Source organism: Carassius carassius, chromosome 11 (genome assembly GCF_963082965.1).
Source record: "Carassius carassius chromosome 11, fCarCar2.1, whole genome shotgun sequence".
In the NCBI taxonomy this organism is placed as follows: Eukaryota; Metazoa; Chordata; class Actinopteri; order Cypriniformes; family Cyprinidae; genus Carassius; species Carassius carassius.
In genome coordinates this window covers 4,240,563-4,258,050 of record NC_081765.1, presented here as the reverse complement: position 1 = coordinate 4,258,050, position 17,488 = coordinate 4,240,563, and the positions used below count along the sequence as shown (strand labels likewise).

The following is a 17,488-nucleotide window of genomic DNA, read 5'->3' as shown; positions in this document are numbered from 1 at the left end:
GTTGCTGTGCTTTTCTCCTAAACAGTTTTGTTTTCCCCCTATTTTATATACTAGTGACTAAATCTCAACAACAGCATTTATTGCACTACGGTTAGTATCTTAAGTTAGACAAAGTTAGATGCACTATATGGCCAAAGGCACTGATGTCGGTTGAGAGGGTCTGGTGACAGTCAAGGTCTTCCCCACCAGACTTTGTAAACCATATCCAGACCCTGTTTTTGGGCACCACCAGTTCTGTAGATGAACATTATGGTGTAGCATTGAAATTGTGTTCACTGGAGTAACTGATAAAACAAAACCCATTGATTAGAATGAGATGTTCACATACTTCTGGCCATATAATGTTGCAGGGTGTAACAAATGTGAAATGTCATTGTGTTCCATGTATTTGGTTAATAAATGAATTAAAATCTCTAATGCACTGTTCTGAACAATATAGATAAATATTGTCTCTCAAAATACAAATGAAAATTCTTGGAGGGTACAAATAGAGGAATAATCTCTGTCACCCAATTATTCTTGTGATATAAATCAGATCTAAAAAAAAACATCCCTATTTAATCTTTACCATTATTCAAACATTTCTTACTGTAAAACTATGATACGTGTTAGTCACAAACAATCACAATTGGCACAAAGAGTAATAAATTCTAGAAATACAGCATTACTTGGTACAATGGTACATACTTCAATTAATATTCATCACAAAACAACTAAGAAGTTATGCATTTGTGCAATCACATGGATGGTGGCTATTAGATAGTGGTATATTACAGTATATTCTTAAGCTCTTATTTTTATTGGGAATTCAGACCAGTTCTAGATTTTAAATCAAATGTTCACTAAATGTTCAAAAGTTGTGCTCCATTTCCACATTAAACAATCTGGATTTGTCCCTTAGTTTCTACAAAAAATATTGTGACTGATCCTTCATTATGAAAAAATGGCTTGAAGAGTTCACTACCTCTGCATTCCAAACGTCCAGTTTCCTAGTGGAACATTCTAGAACATCTGAGAGGTTTGTTATTCTAGAGCACCTCATCAGTTTAATATTCCGGAATGATACAATACTTCAAAATGTCTTCTCCATTGCCAATACTTAGTACAGAATGTACTAACATCTACTGAATTTCCAACATGTGTGCTCTATAAATCCTGTCCCAGTCTTTCTATCTCATCGATCAGGAAGTCAATGTCAGATCGGGTTACAGCCGGATTAGAGATAACCATCCTGAAGAAGTTGACCTTGTCACCTTGAGGTTGATAGCCCACCATTGTTGTCCCACACTCCATCATCATTGCCTTGATCTTGGGGGCAACCTAGATAGAAGTCACAGGATAGAAGCTTAAGGTAACCTGGCCGAATAAATTGAGCGGTGAAATATGTGACACATATTTGTAGAGCAACTTATGTAGACTGAGAAGGAGTGAGTTTGAGTATCGTCTCACCCTATGAAGCTGTTCTCTTTTCTCCTCTCCGTCTGGCATGAGCCGTAGGTTTGGAGGAATGTACCAGAAACACACATTGGTGTGCTGCGGCTAAGAAACAGACAGAAGGGCAGCATTTAAAAGTTATGAAAGAAACCTTGACTCTGAATAGTACTAGAGTATGTGATTAAGCCTGGTAAACTCTGTTGTGATTGCTTTCACTCACTTCCCCTTGAAACACCATCTCATATCCTTCTCGGTTCTTTATCTTGTGGTAGAGATACTCAGACAGCTCCAGACATCTGTCAATGTGCTTCTCAAAGCCTATAGTGCCCTGTTAAAGATGACAGATGCATAACATTACAGCTCATATTCTACACAGACATCTATGTGTTGGATTGACATTCATTCTAGACATGACAAAACAGTAAATACACATCCACCATCTATCCATCCAACCACACATCCATCTTGCTATCCATCCATTTGTCCAACCATCCAGCCACCCATCCACCCACCCACCCATTCTTCCATCCATTCATCCATCCATCATTTTCCATCCGTGCATCCACCCTTCATCCATCCATCCATTAATCCATCCACCCATTTATCCATCATCCATCCATGCATCCACCCATCATCCATCCATCCACCCACCCATTTATCCGTCATCCATCCATGCATCCACCCATCATCCATCCATCCATCCATTCACCCATCAAATGGGTATTTATCCATCATCTTTCCACCCATTTATCCATCATCGATCCACCCATCCATTTATTCATCATCGATCCATAGACCCATTTATTCATCATCCATCTATGCATCCACCCATCATCCATCCATCCATCCACCCACCCATTTATCTATCATCTTTCCACCCATTTATCCATCATCCATCCACCCATCAATTTATTCATCATCGATCCATACACCCATTTATCCATCATCCACCCATCATCCATCCAATCATGCATCCACCCACCCATCACCCATTTATCCATCATCCATCCATCCATCCATGCACCCATTTATCAATCATCCATTCATCCATGCACCCATTTATCCATCATCCATTCATACATCCACCCATCATCCTTACATCCATCCACTTACCCACCCACCCATTTATCCATCATCCATCCCAACAGTTAATCCATTAAACCACCCATCACTCTATCATTAATTCCAACTATTCATCCATCTTCCACCCCTTCATTCAATTTACACTGTTCATCATCCATCCACTCATACATCCAATCCACCATCCATCCAACCAACCAACTGTACATCCCCCCATCCATCCATCCCCCACCCATTCTTCCATCCAACCATTATCCATCAATCCACCCACCTGTTCATAAATCCATCCATCCCTCTGTCCACCCATTTATCCATCATCCATCTCATCGGTTCAATCACTCATCTGTTCATCCACTCATACATCCATCATTAATTCCAGCCGTTCATCTATTCATACAATTAGTCTGATTCCATCAGTCCATTAAAAACATGATTTTTGCAGTCTGCGTTTGTTTCATTAATGAGTAACACATTATCAAACGCAGAGGTTCTGATCTCATGGATACGAACACATACCTTTGACTTCCACATGAGCCAGAATTTGAAGATGTCTACATGGCGGCCACACTGTATGGCTTTGTCCCCTGTGTCATAGGTAACATCATACTGCTTATCCGGCTGAAAGAGATAACCAGCACACATGGAGTTGCAGCCCTGAAGAAGACCCTGGAAACACCCACACACAGTGAGACAGCAGGAACACTGATTGGAGATGAACATAATAACGTCAAACTCAGATAGCAGCTATTTATCTCTCTTTTGATTCTTTGTCTCTCTGCTTCTTGTCCTCACTCAGCTTTCTTTGTATTCTATCACTGAATTTCACTTAGTTTCATTACTATTCAGACTCATTTACTCTAATGCCCCCGTTTCTCCCTTTCTCTCTTACCTTTTCTCGTACCAGAATGGCAGAGCACTGCAGTGGAACGCCCATCATCTTGTGTGGGTTCCATGTGACAGAGTTTGCTCTGGAGAAACAACACTGATCAGAACACGCTGTTCTCATGTTTAGTTGGTCAAGAACACAGATTATGTGCTTAGCAGGGGCATAGCAACCATTATAACATTAGAAATTTGAACTTCGTTAAAGAGTCTTAAGTGGATCATGCAAGTTTACTCTAAGTATTTAATTTCATTAATATAATATGCATGTACTATTTTTTTTATAGACTTTTAAGAGTCCCTTTGCCCCTGGTGCATAATGTATCATACCTCTCAATGCCATTCAGTTTGTGTCTGTGTTTTCTAGACATCAGCAAACCTCCACCCCACGCTCCCTTCAAAAATAATTCCACAGATCAGTTCCAAAATAACTTATTCACAGCCAAAATATGTCTTCTAAAGTGAATAATGAAATAATCACAAACGTACATCCACATGTAGCCACATGTTGTATTTCTCACAGATGTCGGCGATCTCATTGATTGGATCAAAGGCTCCATACACTGTAGATCCAGCTGTAGCGTTCACAAACACTGGCACAAACCCCTGGACAGCAGAGACACAACAAAACCATTTTACCAGATAACATGCACAAGGAAAATCAGAGATGATCAATACTAAATCTTTCAAAGTAAACTCACGAAATGCTTCTTGAAACAAGTATGTGTGTAAAGGAACTCCCATGTTATGCTCAGCGTCTTAATGGGCCAGTACTGAGATACTATGTTCTGATGTCTTTTAGTTTTAGATACATCATTCATGTTTATTAATCAACTACACAACTACACTTTTTTAAAAGTGTAATCAAAGGAATGTTCCAGTTTCAATACGGGTTTAACTTGAGAAGTCCAATGTGCTTACAATCAAAGTCTGCAGTGCTAGGAATCAAAGGTGTAAAAGCAGATATGTGCAGTTTGCATTTTGCTTAAGCAGTTTGTAATTGTTCTTTACAAATAGACAAATAGATAAATAGACAAAAACAGACAAACATATGATTATGCATTATTTTCTTAATTGTTGCTTATTGTGAGAAAATTATAAAGGTTTTTACATGGTTGTGACAGAAATGTAAAGACTGGAATATAACTTTATACAAAGATAGGCAGCAATCAAATCTCAATAGTCTCATATAATGTTGAAGTCTTTTGGCTAGAGATGAAGAGTTTATTCTTGTGCACTAGAGACTCACCTTCTGTTTGGCATCAATGACTTTGGTCTCCAGATCAGCCGGAATCACTCTACCTCTAACAAAGACATGCAAATGACTCTTGTTGATGAGACAGTCCACAAACACACAGCACAGACACAGAGAGTTTCCACTTACCTCTCATCTGTCCTCAGCAAGATCAGATTCTCTGTGCCGAAACCCAGCACTGCACTGGCCTTCTTTATAGAGTAGTGACTCTGGGAACAACATTGTAACAGACATGTAAGTGTATGGTGGTTTGTGCATTTTTATTTACATTCAAGTCTTCAAAATTGAAAGACAAGACCCATAAAGACAACTTAACTCTCACGTTTCATTTGCATTTGGATACATTTAAATATGGTGCATCAAATCATATCACACCAGGTTATCTTCAGCTGTTGAAAAACTGGTTCTGGCCCATCTGAAGGACATTACTGGACCCTTGCTGGATCCTCTTCAGTTTGCCTACAGAGCAAACAGGTCTGTGGACGATGCAGTAAACATGGGACTGCATCATGTTCTGCAACATCTAGACAGACCAGGGACTTACGTGAGGATCCTGTTTGTGGATTTCAGCTCAGCTTTTAATACCATCATCCCAAACCTCCTCCTGCCCAAACTAACTCCGTCTGTCAGTGGATCACCAGTTTCCTGGCAAACAGGCAGCAGCTAATGAGGCTGGGAAAACTCACATCCAGCACCTGTACAATCAGCACCGGAGCTCCCCAGGGCTGTGTTCTCTCCCCACTGCTCTTCTCCCTGTACACTAATGACTGCACATCTAAGGACCCCTCTGTCAAGCTCCTGAAGTTTGCAGATGACACCACACTCATCGGCCTCATTCAGGACGGTGACGAGTCTGCTTACAGACAGGAGGTTAAAGAGCTGGCTGTCTGGTGCAGTCTCAACCACCTGGAGCTGAACACGTTCAAAACTGTGGAGATTATCGTGGACTTCAGGAGAACCCCCCCTGCACTCCTGCCACTCACCATCATGAGCAGCACTGTGACTGCAGTGAAGTCATTCAGGTTCCTGGGCACCACTATCTCTCAGGACCTGAAGTGGGACATTCACATTGACTCCATTGTGAAAAAGGCCCAGCAGAGGTTGTACTTCCTTCGCCAGCTGAGGAAGTTTAACCTGCCACAGGAGCTGCTGAAACAGTTCTACTCCACCATCATCGAATCCATCCTCTGCACTTCAGTAACTGTCTGGTTCAGCTCAGCATCTAAATCTGACCTCAGAAGACTACAGAGGGTAGTCCGGACTGCTGAGCGAATCATCGGTTCAACCTTCCCTTCTGTTCAAGAACTGTACTTATCCAGAGTGAGCAAAAGGGCTGTTAAAATCACTCTGGACCCCTCACATCCAGCACACTCCCTCTTTGAAATGTTGCCATCTGGTCGACGCTACAGAGCACTGAGCACCAGAACGACCAGACACAGGAACAGTTTCTTCCCTCAGGCAATCCATCTAATGAACACTTGATAATAACTGTGGAACACACTACACTATTTATACACACATACACTTATTTATCTAACACACACTTAGTCTACACTTCAAATTTGCACATAATTTACCTGTACATACAAAACTGTCCACTGTAATATACCTGCACATACAATTGTCAATTTGTATATTGTTATTCCTTATCTACTTGTTCTATTTTTTTCTTTATCTGTGTTTTTTTTCTGTCGCTGTCATTCTGTTGCACTGCGGAAGCTTCTGTAATGAAAAAAAAAAAATCTTTGTATGTGTAAACATACCTGGCAATAAAGCTCATTCTGATTCTGTCAGACATCAACAATGATCTGTCATGGAACCATCTTAATGCATGCAAATGAGATGTCAGAACTGAAGCAAAATGAAAAGGTTAGCAGTGTATCATGGGTTTATTTTTCATCTTTTTACTTTTCCTACTTTGTCCCATTCCTATTCTTCTATGGGTTGACATGAGAGAAAGAAAATTCATAGTAACAATGAAGAAGATGATAGATATATATGTACACTGAAGGCAAGAGAAGAAAGAGAGTGAAGAAAGAGCGAGTAAATGACCTACATGTTCTGAGGTGAAGATCACCAGTCTGGGAGCCACTGCCATGCCTTTGATTTTAACCTCAGGATAGCGCTTGTACCGTGCCACCATCACGCTGTACATGTTTGAGATCGCCCCTCCTGCAAAGACAAACATTTCACTTCATTAAATAGGTCTGAAATTAAAAATATAAAGCTTACTACATCATATATGATGCACACATTTCTAAGGCCTTTATCAACATGATCAAAGCTGTTGCACGCAATCTACTACATGCCTTCTTGTTTATATAAATGGCCATATAAATATCACTGACTGCACCAAATTGCATATTTTTGCCATGTTCGGGCCTCTAAGAAAAAAAATATATAGGTGTTTTTTTGTTCCATGCGAGCTTCAAATTCTCCGATATCATACTATACGAGCCACAAAAACCTGATGTGTCATATTTGAACACATATGCAGTTTTATTTTATTTTGTTCAATATATGGTTTCATAAAAAAATATTTTTCACTATTATTTCATATGTCAGGCTTTCAACAGCCAAGTGTAGGCAGCCACAGGATGTCATTTGTTGTTTGTTTGTGAATCAGTGCACCGATGAAAAGACCAGCCAATCGTGTGCTATATTAAACATCACCCCTTAATCTAGATTTCTTCATTATTCACACCTGGTGAGTAAATGCCATCCCCCTCTCCATTTGGCCAGCCAATGATCTCTCGCATTTTCTTCAGGGTGAGCTGTTCCATCAGTACAAACACGGGTGCAATCTCATATGTGAACCTGTAAACACACACACCTCGTTACTACTTGTCCCACATTAATGAGTGTCCTGACAGCAGGAGGTAATTCACTATCTGTATTTATGTCAGTCTGTTCCATCCATCCCAGAATCATTGTGATGGGACGAACCCCACTGGATTAATCTTCAACCTATTAGAGCCTGTCAATAATCATCCACGGTGATTAGTGATGATGAGCAGCTCATTAGTACATGCAAATGTCAAGCGCTCATGCAGTTCTGTCTAATCTATATACACAGTACTGACAGAGAATTTAGAGACAGAATGAACGTGCAAACATGAGAAGGTGAAATCATATACTGTCGAGGAGACCGGGGCTAGTTGTCACACGAGTTAGAGGCAAAAGTTTTATATTATTGTTTAAAACATCTAGATCGAAAAAAAAAAAGTTTTTCACGTCTTCCAAAAAATGTAAATTCCATAACATTTTTGTAATAGCTGTTGGGTAAATGCAATAAAACCACATTCTACATTCAGACAATAAGGTAGTTTTAAAAATGTAGATTTTTTTTTCAAATAAAAAAGAAAATAAATTTATAAAATAAATTGCACCAGTTTGAATAATACCTTTCTTGATTATTTTATATATATATATATATATATATATATATATATATATATATATATATATATATATATATATATATATATATATATATATATATATATATAAAATTAAATACAAAAATTAGTTGTATTGTGCTTCATAATTGTTTATTTTTCATTTTAGGTTGAATAAAGTTGTTTTTTTCTGGACAATAATGGTGAAAATTTCAATATCTCTTCAAACAGGATATTAAGGACAGACAAATATTTACTGAAACAAAAAGTGTGACTATCCCTGTGTATACTTCTGTATATGCTCACTTTTAAGAAATTTACGAGGTGAACAAGAGCTCATGATCACATTTGATGTCATTTCCTAAAAGTGTTAATTTGCTGCTTTTATGACACCATCAGTTCTACCATAAAACTGTCTGTTAGCCATTATAGATGTTAAACAGCCCCATGAAATCCAGAGGATCAGTCATTTGGGAATGAGGGGAGTAAATCTGAGGATGTGGAGTAAATCTTTTATTGATCAAAGGAGAATTTGGGCATGGACTGTGAAAGACATCATAAAATCTCTGAGCCTCAGAGGTCAATCAGGACCAGGGGACTCACTGCTGTTGTCCTTATATAAATGAAGAAGATCCCAATAGACCCATAAATATACCTAGAGCAGAATTAAGCTTCCTTTTAGTTTTATAATCTGACATCACAGTCATTTGACCAGATCACACAGCCATTTCATTTTTTTAAAGCACTGGCATGGTTAGTTTTAATTTTCCTTACAGAATTTAAATTTTAACAATACATTCAATGCCTACTGAATCATCTTTGATACACACATTTCTAAGGCCTCTAGATCATCACGATCAATACTTTGCTGGAAAACATTTTCTTTTTTTAAATGTGAGTATCAAATACATCCATTTTTTGAAGAACATTTATGTTTTGCCCACAATAAAACAACAAAGATTTGATCATAAAACTGAGCATTTAAATACGATCTTACCAAGATTACTGGGAGATATAAAGTGGCAACTGATATTTATATGCATTTTTTTGTTATAAAATGGATTGATTTACATTACACTGCATCTACACCAAATTGCTTATTTTTCCTCCTTAAATATGACCTTCATATTCTCCTATATCACGTATGAACCATAAAAAAACATTTTCGTAACTTTCCTATTTCAAATAAATAAATGAATAAATAAATAAATAAAAAATAGTGACTATAACAGCTTTTTAGTGATGCTTACTAAGACAATCATCACTATTATTACTACTCAAACTTTATACAGCATCATTTATGTGTAGCCCCTGCCTCATCTTTTCTATTACAGGCATATATGATACCTCACATTTTGTTAAAAGGTGCGATATTAATATTATAAGTAAACCAATCCATTTTTGACCTGCCATACAATAACAAAAAACTCACTTGTACTTAGCTAGAGCCATATTTGAGACTTTGGGATGGGTTTTTTGACTGTAAGTAATCACAACGACCTACAGTACAGTAGCAATTGCATTGCAACACATTTAAACGCACATTTAAACGCCATAGCAATGCAATGGCAACCATTCACAATGCACAAATAAGAATTGTGCACAGATAAATACATTTTCTTTTAAAAAGCGTGGTTTATTTTGCTCTTATAATGCTACTGTAATTTAAATTTTTTGCATTCTCAATATCAAATATTGCTCACCAGTCTACGTTTAGGATGAACAGACAAACGGCTGCATGCTTGGATGGACAGATGAATGAATGGAAGGAGAGATGGGGGTGGAGGTGTGGATGGAGTCTCAGCTGGCACTGTGTCTCGTTGTGTAGCTGTAAATTAGTCTTGACCAATGAAGTGTTACTCCTCATTCTGGCCACGTCCATCCGCAGACTGAGCTGTTCTGATGAGAGCTGATGTGTGTTATTCTCAGCTGATAAACACAAGTAAATACCAGTCATCGCAGGCTGAACTCACATGTTGGTGTTGGCAGTAGAGGTCAGCCACTCTCCAGCTAAACCAATGATGTCTAGACCTGAAGACAGCTGGTTAAAAAACCTTGGGTGACCTGCAGAGACAGGAGGAAAGAAAATCAGACACACACAACTGAATATGCATGTGTCACTGTAATGCTCTTGAAGTATTGGTCACCTGTGCGGACGCCGTATTTGAGCGTGTCCCTGCAGTCCACCAGGATCTGCTCCAGACTCTCGGGCTCATCACACAGATCTAAGTTGAAGCCCTCCATTCCCTCCAGCAGCTGGTGCGGATGATGGAAGTCCAGCACTTTTGTGGATCTGTCGAAGGTCTTGCGCACATAGTTAGTGAGGATGTCCACCACCTCCAGCAGGAACTGCATCGTATACTCCTCACCATTTTTAGCAGGAAGCAGATCTGTGACCAATTTTGTTACACCATTTTATCAGGCAATCAAATTGCTGTTTGTTTTGACAGTTTCCTTCATTCATATAAAAATATGTCATTTACACATGCTTGGAATAATTAGGATTTTTCTGTGATGTTTTTAAAAGAAGTCTCTTCTGCTCACCAAGGCTGCATTTATTTGTCCAAAATACAGTAAAAACCTTAATTACATGAAATATTATCATAATTTAAAATTACAATTTTCAATTTGAATATATTTTGAAATATATTCCCACAATGGCAAAGGTGATACATTACCGCTGGTGGTGAGTTTATTATTATATATATATTTTTAAAGAAGGATTAACATTAGCCAAAGATGCATTAAAATCACCAAAAGGGACAGTAAATAGATAATGTTAGAAGATATTTATGCATACAATAATTTTGTAAATATATATAAAAAAAAAATATATATATATTTTTTTTACAGTTCCCACAAAAGTATTAATCAGAAATGTTTTCTGAGCATCAAATCAGGATATTAGTCTCAAATTAGTCATATCAGCATTTGATTTCTGAAAGATCATGTGACACTGAAGACTGGAGTAGTACAGACACAATCTGCTTTGCTATTCAAATCCTTCATTGGAATTACGTTTTTTTAATTTTTTTTTAATTTTTTAAATTTTTTATTCATTCTAAAACAATTAAATGCATATTAGAAGAAATACGTATATTAAAAAAAAGAATCCCATTGCAAATTATATCATAAATTATACAAGCATAAATTCATTAATATGAATAATTTTGCATTAATCAGAAAAGTTATTTTGAAATAGTTATATTGAAAGTGAAATAGAGCGAGTATAAGTGCAGTAAACCAGCAGCCCTCGTCACTCACCTCGCGCATACAGATTGGAGAAGTCCGTCTCTGCGCGTCTGAAGCGCGCGTCGCGCTCGTTGTCCCGTGTTAAAATGCTCTTGGGCTGCTGCTGATCGTTAAAAAACCGGACAATTCGGCTCTTGTCGTCAACACTATTATTCTTCTGCAAAAACCCTATATTATTACACAGAGAAGGAAAATGAAATGAGCGGCTTCCGTTTCCAAACATCGCTGCAAAGACACAGACGAGATGTCTTGAAACTTCTCTCCGGAGCAGTGAGGATGTTCTCCCTGCTCGACTCGTGTGTATCTCTGGGGGGAGGACACCACTCATGACATCAGTGACACAGTGATTTAGATGGACTGTAAATGACCAATGAACCCCCACCACCACCACAGAGACCCAGACGTGAGCGCGCGCCGGGGACGCGCTGCTGGTGCTCATCCGCGGGTTATACATGTTAGCTACATGTCACATAAATAACAATAAATAAATAAATACTTTCATGAAAATTGTGAAGCCACATGCGGTCGTTTAGAAACAATAGTAGGTAGCCTAACAAAAGATCTAGAGATTTAAGATCTCATCACACCGCATTAACTCATGAGGAATTATAGCATCATTCGCTTTGCATCCGCATATGAACGCCACTATAGATTATTTCACTTCGTCTTCCCCACTGTCTTCATCCTCATCTACCTCAGCTGATATGGGATCAAATGAACGCTGTTCTCAGACAACGGCAGCTACATTTCAAGTATGCTAAATGAATATATTGCAAATTACGTAATATTTAGTTTAATTCGTTTTCAGACTGAATTGTTTTTTCTTTTACTCAGCGAAGCAAATGGTCATTTTATAGGTAGAATTATTGACTAATTCTTTTCGAAAATGTACATTAATATTCTCATTCGTCTGTAAAGACAACCATAAACCCATTTAGCGCGAATGAATAATTCACGAAAGAGCATTTCTTCTAAAAGCAGCTCTTATCAGAGTCGATAGCTTGCGTTATCACGGCTAAACAGAGGCTTGACGGATTGTGCTTTAATAGATCTTCATTGAGCACAAATTCTCTTATTGGGACACATATAGATTTATCTGGTCAGCTCTTCGCCAGATTTTCCTATACGCCGGACAAAACAATCGTAAAGCTATTCTTTATCTTTAATAACCGTAACTTTTCAAAGGGGTTTTCTTTATAAAATAGCAAATTCTGTAATTTTCAGGATGTTTTTTTCTTCTTCAGTAGTCTATTTACTCCAGTGCATCTCCAGACAGTCAAATACTCGACACATTAAATATGTCTTTACAAAGAAACGCATTTTTACTCTTCTCCTCCATTCATGAGTCCATAATGGGGGTAAATTGCTTTGGTGCTGTTGACTGTCAATTAGGTGATCAGCAGAAACCACCAAAGGGGGGCGCTTAGAGACACGTCTGCTCGTCTAAAGCAATTCATACAGATACATTAGGATCATATGCACCAGAGGACCTGGTGGTTATCAAAACAGCTCGCACTGCATTTCAGGCCTACGAACCGAGAAACACTTCCGTCTCATTCACTGAATTGCTTATAGAGGAGTCATGTTTATTTTATTTTATTTTTTACTTACCGCATATCTTCCTTCCGAGTTTCCTCGTGCATCCATGAGCGACTCCACTCCAGTCAGAGTCTACGGGGAGAAAACGGCGAAACCTCTCAGTAATCTGGCAAATAAAGCTAAAATAATGCTTCCTATCCACAAAATACAATTGTAGTCCTCTCTCCAAATGTACCCAAACGGTAAATGCGCCACCCTTACTTCTACTAATATGGAATCAATGGGTGGCAGCTGAACAGACTTTATCATTAACACAGGTCAAGTGTGGCAGTGGCGCCCCCAGAAAATGTTAACAGGGGTGGCCAAATGAGGCCACAGTAAATTTTGGGGTGGCACATTAAAATAAAGAAAAAAAAAATAAGGGTTTGCAATATAGAGAAAAAGTTATATCTGTGAGCTCTAGGATTTTATCGATAACGATAATTACACTCATTTGCTGAGTGTTATTGTGCTGATATCTTATTTTTAATTGTGCTGACACCTGATGTGTTTTTTTTTTTTTTTTTTTTTTTACCTTTACAACATTGTTTCTAAAAGTGTACACCATATTTTAGGTCAAATACTTGCATTTGGGCTGTTACCAAGCAAATGCAATCAGTATCAACAAAATTGATCTTTGCAATGCAGATAAAACAGAAGCTGCATCTGAAGTGCTATTCAGATGTTTTTACACACTGTTTAATGTAGCTCCGTGGAATATGGAATACTTTAACCTGCAGTTACAGATGAATAAATAATGTTTTGATATTTTAAAGATAAAACATTGAAAACTGATGTTTGAAATTATTTAAAAAATGAAAAGGTTCCATAAAATGTGAAATTGAAACCGCCAATAGGTGGCAGCGAGTCACTGTAAATAAGTGAGTCATTGCGGTTGAACCGAATCATTTAAACGGTTGATTCATTCAGGAACGAAACACTTTAATGTTGCTCAGAGACGCAAAACTGTGGCTGCAGTAGCTGCTGCACTTTTTTTCACTTCTTAAACTATTTTGAATTGACATTCTGCATTTAAATTAATAGTACCCACTGCAAAAAATCCTGGGGTGGCCACAGGGGTGGCCAGAGTTTATACGCCCCTTGGGGGCGCCCCTGAAGTGTGGACGAGAGGTTGATCTGGAGCTATAATGAAATAAAGAAATAAAGTAGCCTATTAAAATCTATAACTGCTCAACTAAAAAAAAAGGCTCAGGGTGAATGTGAGCGAATTTACCCCGCAGACACAAACAAATCCGACACAAAGTCACAATAAAAGGAAGTATTACTTTCACAAGGAAAGCAATAGACGGAGCTGTGTGCTTCTATTAGAGCTGATTTAGAAAAACTACAATTATATAGCTACACTCCATCTAATTGTATATAGAAAGACTTGTTCCCGGATTATTATTTTTATTTATTTATTTATTTTTAGGCCGAGACGACAAATATATAGCATATTTAATACCATACTGAAGCTAGAAAATTGTCCTGGATAATAATAATAACAATGGGCTAATTTTAAATTATTAAAAATATAATGAATTTCAATTATAGGCTATACATTTAAAGAACAGTGGGCTGCACATTACCTGTAAACATCTATATCTAGCAAGACAAAAAATGTGTTTGAAATGAAGATGACGGATCGGAGTTGGCTGCTCGTCTGTCTTCACTAATTGTCTGTGAGCAGTGCGGTGATTTGTTGCTCATGACGCGCTACGAATAGCGCCGTTTTCCCGCCTCACTGACAAGATTAATAGCGTTGGCCACAAAGCAAATAGCCGGAGTGAAATAGTGGTTTATCATTGATGGACCTACTTGAGGAGGGTGGCCATAAATTTGTCGAGTTGGGACCCGGATCTCCGCCAGAGGAGGAGGAGGAGGAAGCCGCCATCAGCCCCAGTGTTTAACTCCTCACTCCAAACAGCCTGTCACTCTCAGAGAAACTGCTCCTGATTCAGCAGACAAAAGTCAGGCTGACTGGAGGGGAGACGGGGGAAGTTCAAAATAAATAAATAAATAGATCAGATACATTATGTTCTTTGGGTTAGAAGCTGTTATGGAAACAAAACCATAAGAACAGAACAGAACAGAACAGAACAGAACAGAGCCTTATCAAAGAGCAACTTCTGTATAAAAGATTATTTAAATGGATATGGTTTAAAATGAAACTATTAATTTCATTGAAGGACCTTTAAGACACCCCCAGTTTACGCACATGTTGCCGAGTCTTAAAATGATTTATTGTAGGCTAACATCCTCAGATAAGTCAAATAAGCCGTGAATAAACAAACTCATGAAAATCCATTTATTTTTTATTTTTTTAGTTTTTACTGAAAATTCTACTGGATCAATATGTCAATTTATTTTAAGACATTGAAATAATACCTGTGAACTGAAACGATGCTCTAAAAGTGTATTTTTTTTTAAGAAAACAAAACACTGAAAAGTCCAGCAAACCGCTTACCTTGTGCAAAAACGGAGGGTGCAACAGTATCCAAAATCTCCAGGCAACTAAATTTCCTCGACGTCAGATGCGCCCTCACTCCTCCAAAACCAGCTCTCAAATATCAGCAGAAAAAACCCATTGACCTTCTGGAGACAGTGTTTTATGAGCTGCTCCTCGAAGCGTAAATCGCCTGCTCTGCGCGCGGTTGGTAATCCTCTGACAAAATCAGATCTGGTTCCTGCAGAAGCATCGGCGCGAGCGTTACGACAGCTCGGGCACGTTCCCGCAGGACTTTGTGCCTAAATAAGAAAGCAAGTCACGAACAAACACTTTTTCCAAGTTTGACACAACAGCCACACACGACAGAAGCGCACAGCACATTACATGCTGCTCCAGATCTTAAAAGAGCTTGTGAGAGGAGTGTGGGTCATTCTGACCTTCATACATCAAGGACAGCAGTGCTTCTCCAACAATGCGTTTTAGCACATGTGCTTGAACAGACGATTCGTTTTAAGTATCGAGAAGCGAGATACCCATCGAGATTTGAAGGGTTAGCCTATATGTTTATGGTCAAGCAATCTTCTTAACCTTGAAAAGAGAAGCTCTTGTTTGAGAAGTTTTAGTCCTTGGACACGAATGGGAATGCTGTTCAGACTGGTGCTGTAGAAGATATCCACATGGTGGCAGCAAGCGTTCAGTTAATGTAAGACTCTCACGCGCTTCACACACATATACAGTATATTCTCCTAGTCAAGCACCGCGCGCACCGCGTTTTAGTTTGTTTTTCTTCATCAGTGTGATAAGATTTCCGTAAGCACGATCTTCTCTAAACATTTGTGTGTGTTTTGACACGAAGGAATGCGTTGAATGTATAGCAATAATATTAATCGCTGGATTCTGTCATATTGTACGTCAATAGCGTCCAGAGACGTTTCAGCACCTGGACAGCTCCCTTTGTGACTCAGATCTGCAACAAATGAACATCAGTACTAAACATGTATTAAGCTTCAGTGAATCAAACTGGAAACTCATAGCTCCCGCTGTTTATTCTTTATTGTTAACAAACAGGTTCATCAATGGACTTTCCAACTCAAATAACCCTCTCTTATGAGGAATCTTTCTGTGGAAAAGAGTTCTTGAGTTGCAGTTAAACTGCAGTTTCAACTGGTAATGGTTTTCTATAGCACCCTCAGTATAAATTGAACTATATCACATTTATTTATTTACAAAGAAACCAGTGTTGAGTATTTACTTTGGAACCTTTATTTTTTTTAAAGTGCAGCAAATATATTTATTTTCTATCAATCTTTTTTTTTCATAGACATTGTAGACATTGGTGGTCATTACAATTTCTATAATTTCTTTAATTGTTCTTGCAGGTGTATGGATGCGATTTTTTAAAAACAGCACTGTTTTTGACACGTGCACGTAACTTGAACTATCCCTATCCATGGATTATGAGTACAGCTTATAAAGGTCATGTCCTGTTTGAACACACCGTTCAGAAATGTTAAGATCATTTCAGTAAGAAGCAGCAGAACAATGATCAGATCCTCAAGTCGACGCAAGGTGGCGCTGGTATATTAGTAGCTCAGTCATCACTTGCACCTGCATCTCAGGCAAATTATGTCATCATGAACATACAATCCCCCAGACACATCAAGTAGATATTAAGTAATAAAATAAAATAAGATAAATAACTGTATTATGTTTGTATAGCATTCAAATATTGTTTATTAATTCTAAATTTGACTTTTTGTTTTAATGCGGTTAAATGATAATGTTAACCCCCGGGATGTTAATATAAAGATTTCACAGCCTAAAAAGAATGTTCAGAAATACAGCCACCACACTATGCGAAAAAAATAAAATAAATAAATATTATGACAATGACAATTTAATTTGTCGACTGTGTCTCTTTTCAGAAGGGAACATAGCAGATCATTATTTTTAATGCACAGAAACAAGCATAGGAACTATTTCTTATATTGAATGGATTTCACTCAATAAATTAATAAAATAATGTTTATAAATTAATAATATAATGCTTAATAAACTAATGTTTATAATAAATTGTTTATGCAACATTTTTTTTTATTTAAATGGTAAAGTCTCAATATAGCGGTGTATTCTGTCTCACTGTTTAACAAAATGTGTTGT

The 17,488-nt window shown here is 37.9% G+C and overlaps 1 protein-coding gene across 2 annotated transcripts; it reads right to left on the bottom strand.

The window, feature by feature from the left end:
- Positions 1 to 973: 973 nt before the first annotated feature.
- On the bottom strand, positions 974 to 16,013 carry gad1a (glutamate decarboxylase 1a). Of its 2 annotated transcripts, XM_059561408.1 has the most exons (18): positions 15,917 to 16,013; positions 15,347 to 15,627; positions 14,698 to 14,855; positions 12,913 to 12,972; positions 11,314 to 11,469; positions 10,197 to 10,439; positions 10,023 to 10,113; positions 7,356 to 7,468; positions 6,708 to 6,823; positions 4,781 to 4,860; positions 4,646 to 4,700; positions 3,886 to 4,002; positions 3,727 to 3,791; positions 3,404 to 3,482; positions 3,031 to 3,180; positions 1,655 to 1,762; positions 1,450 to 1,539; positions 974 to 1,320 (listed from the first exon to the last, which is right to left on the bottom strand). In XM_059561408.1, exons 3-18 carry the CDS (start codon positions 14,771 to 14,773, stop codon positions 1,147 to 1,149), a joined length of 1,773 nt encoding a protein of 590 aa, XP_059417391.1. In that variant the 5' UTR covers positions 14,774 to 14,855; positions 15,347 to 15,627; positions 15,917 to 16,013; the 3' UTR covers positions 974 to 1,146. The 2 variants fall into 2 exon arrangements, with proteins under 2 accessions (XP_059417391.1, XP_059417390.1); XM_059561407.1 differs by lacking the exons at positions 12,913 to 12,972; positions 14,698 to 14,855; positions 15,347 to 15,627; positions 15,917 to 16,013 and having other exon boundaries at positions 975 to 1,320; positions 11,314 to 11,660.
- Positions 16,014 to 17,488: the final 1,475 nt, after the last annotated feature.

Coding starts and splice junctions, on each gene's coding strand:
- gad1a (XM_059561407.1), bottom strand. CDS start 11,629: ATGAGTGGTGTCCTCCCCCCAGAGATACACACGAGTCGAGCAGGGAGA. Junction 4,701..4,780: donor TTGCTGAGGACAGATGAGAG/GTAAGTGGAAAC, acceptor TGTCTTTGTTAG/AGGTAGAGTGATTCCGGCTG. Junction 1,540..1,654: donor AGATGGTGTTTCAAGGGGAA/GTGAGTGAAAGC, acceptor TCTGTTTCTTAG/CCGCAGCACACCAATGTGTG.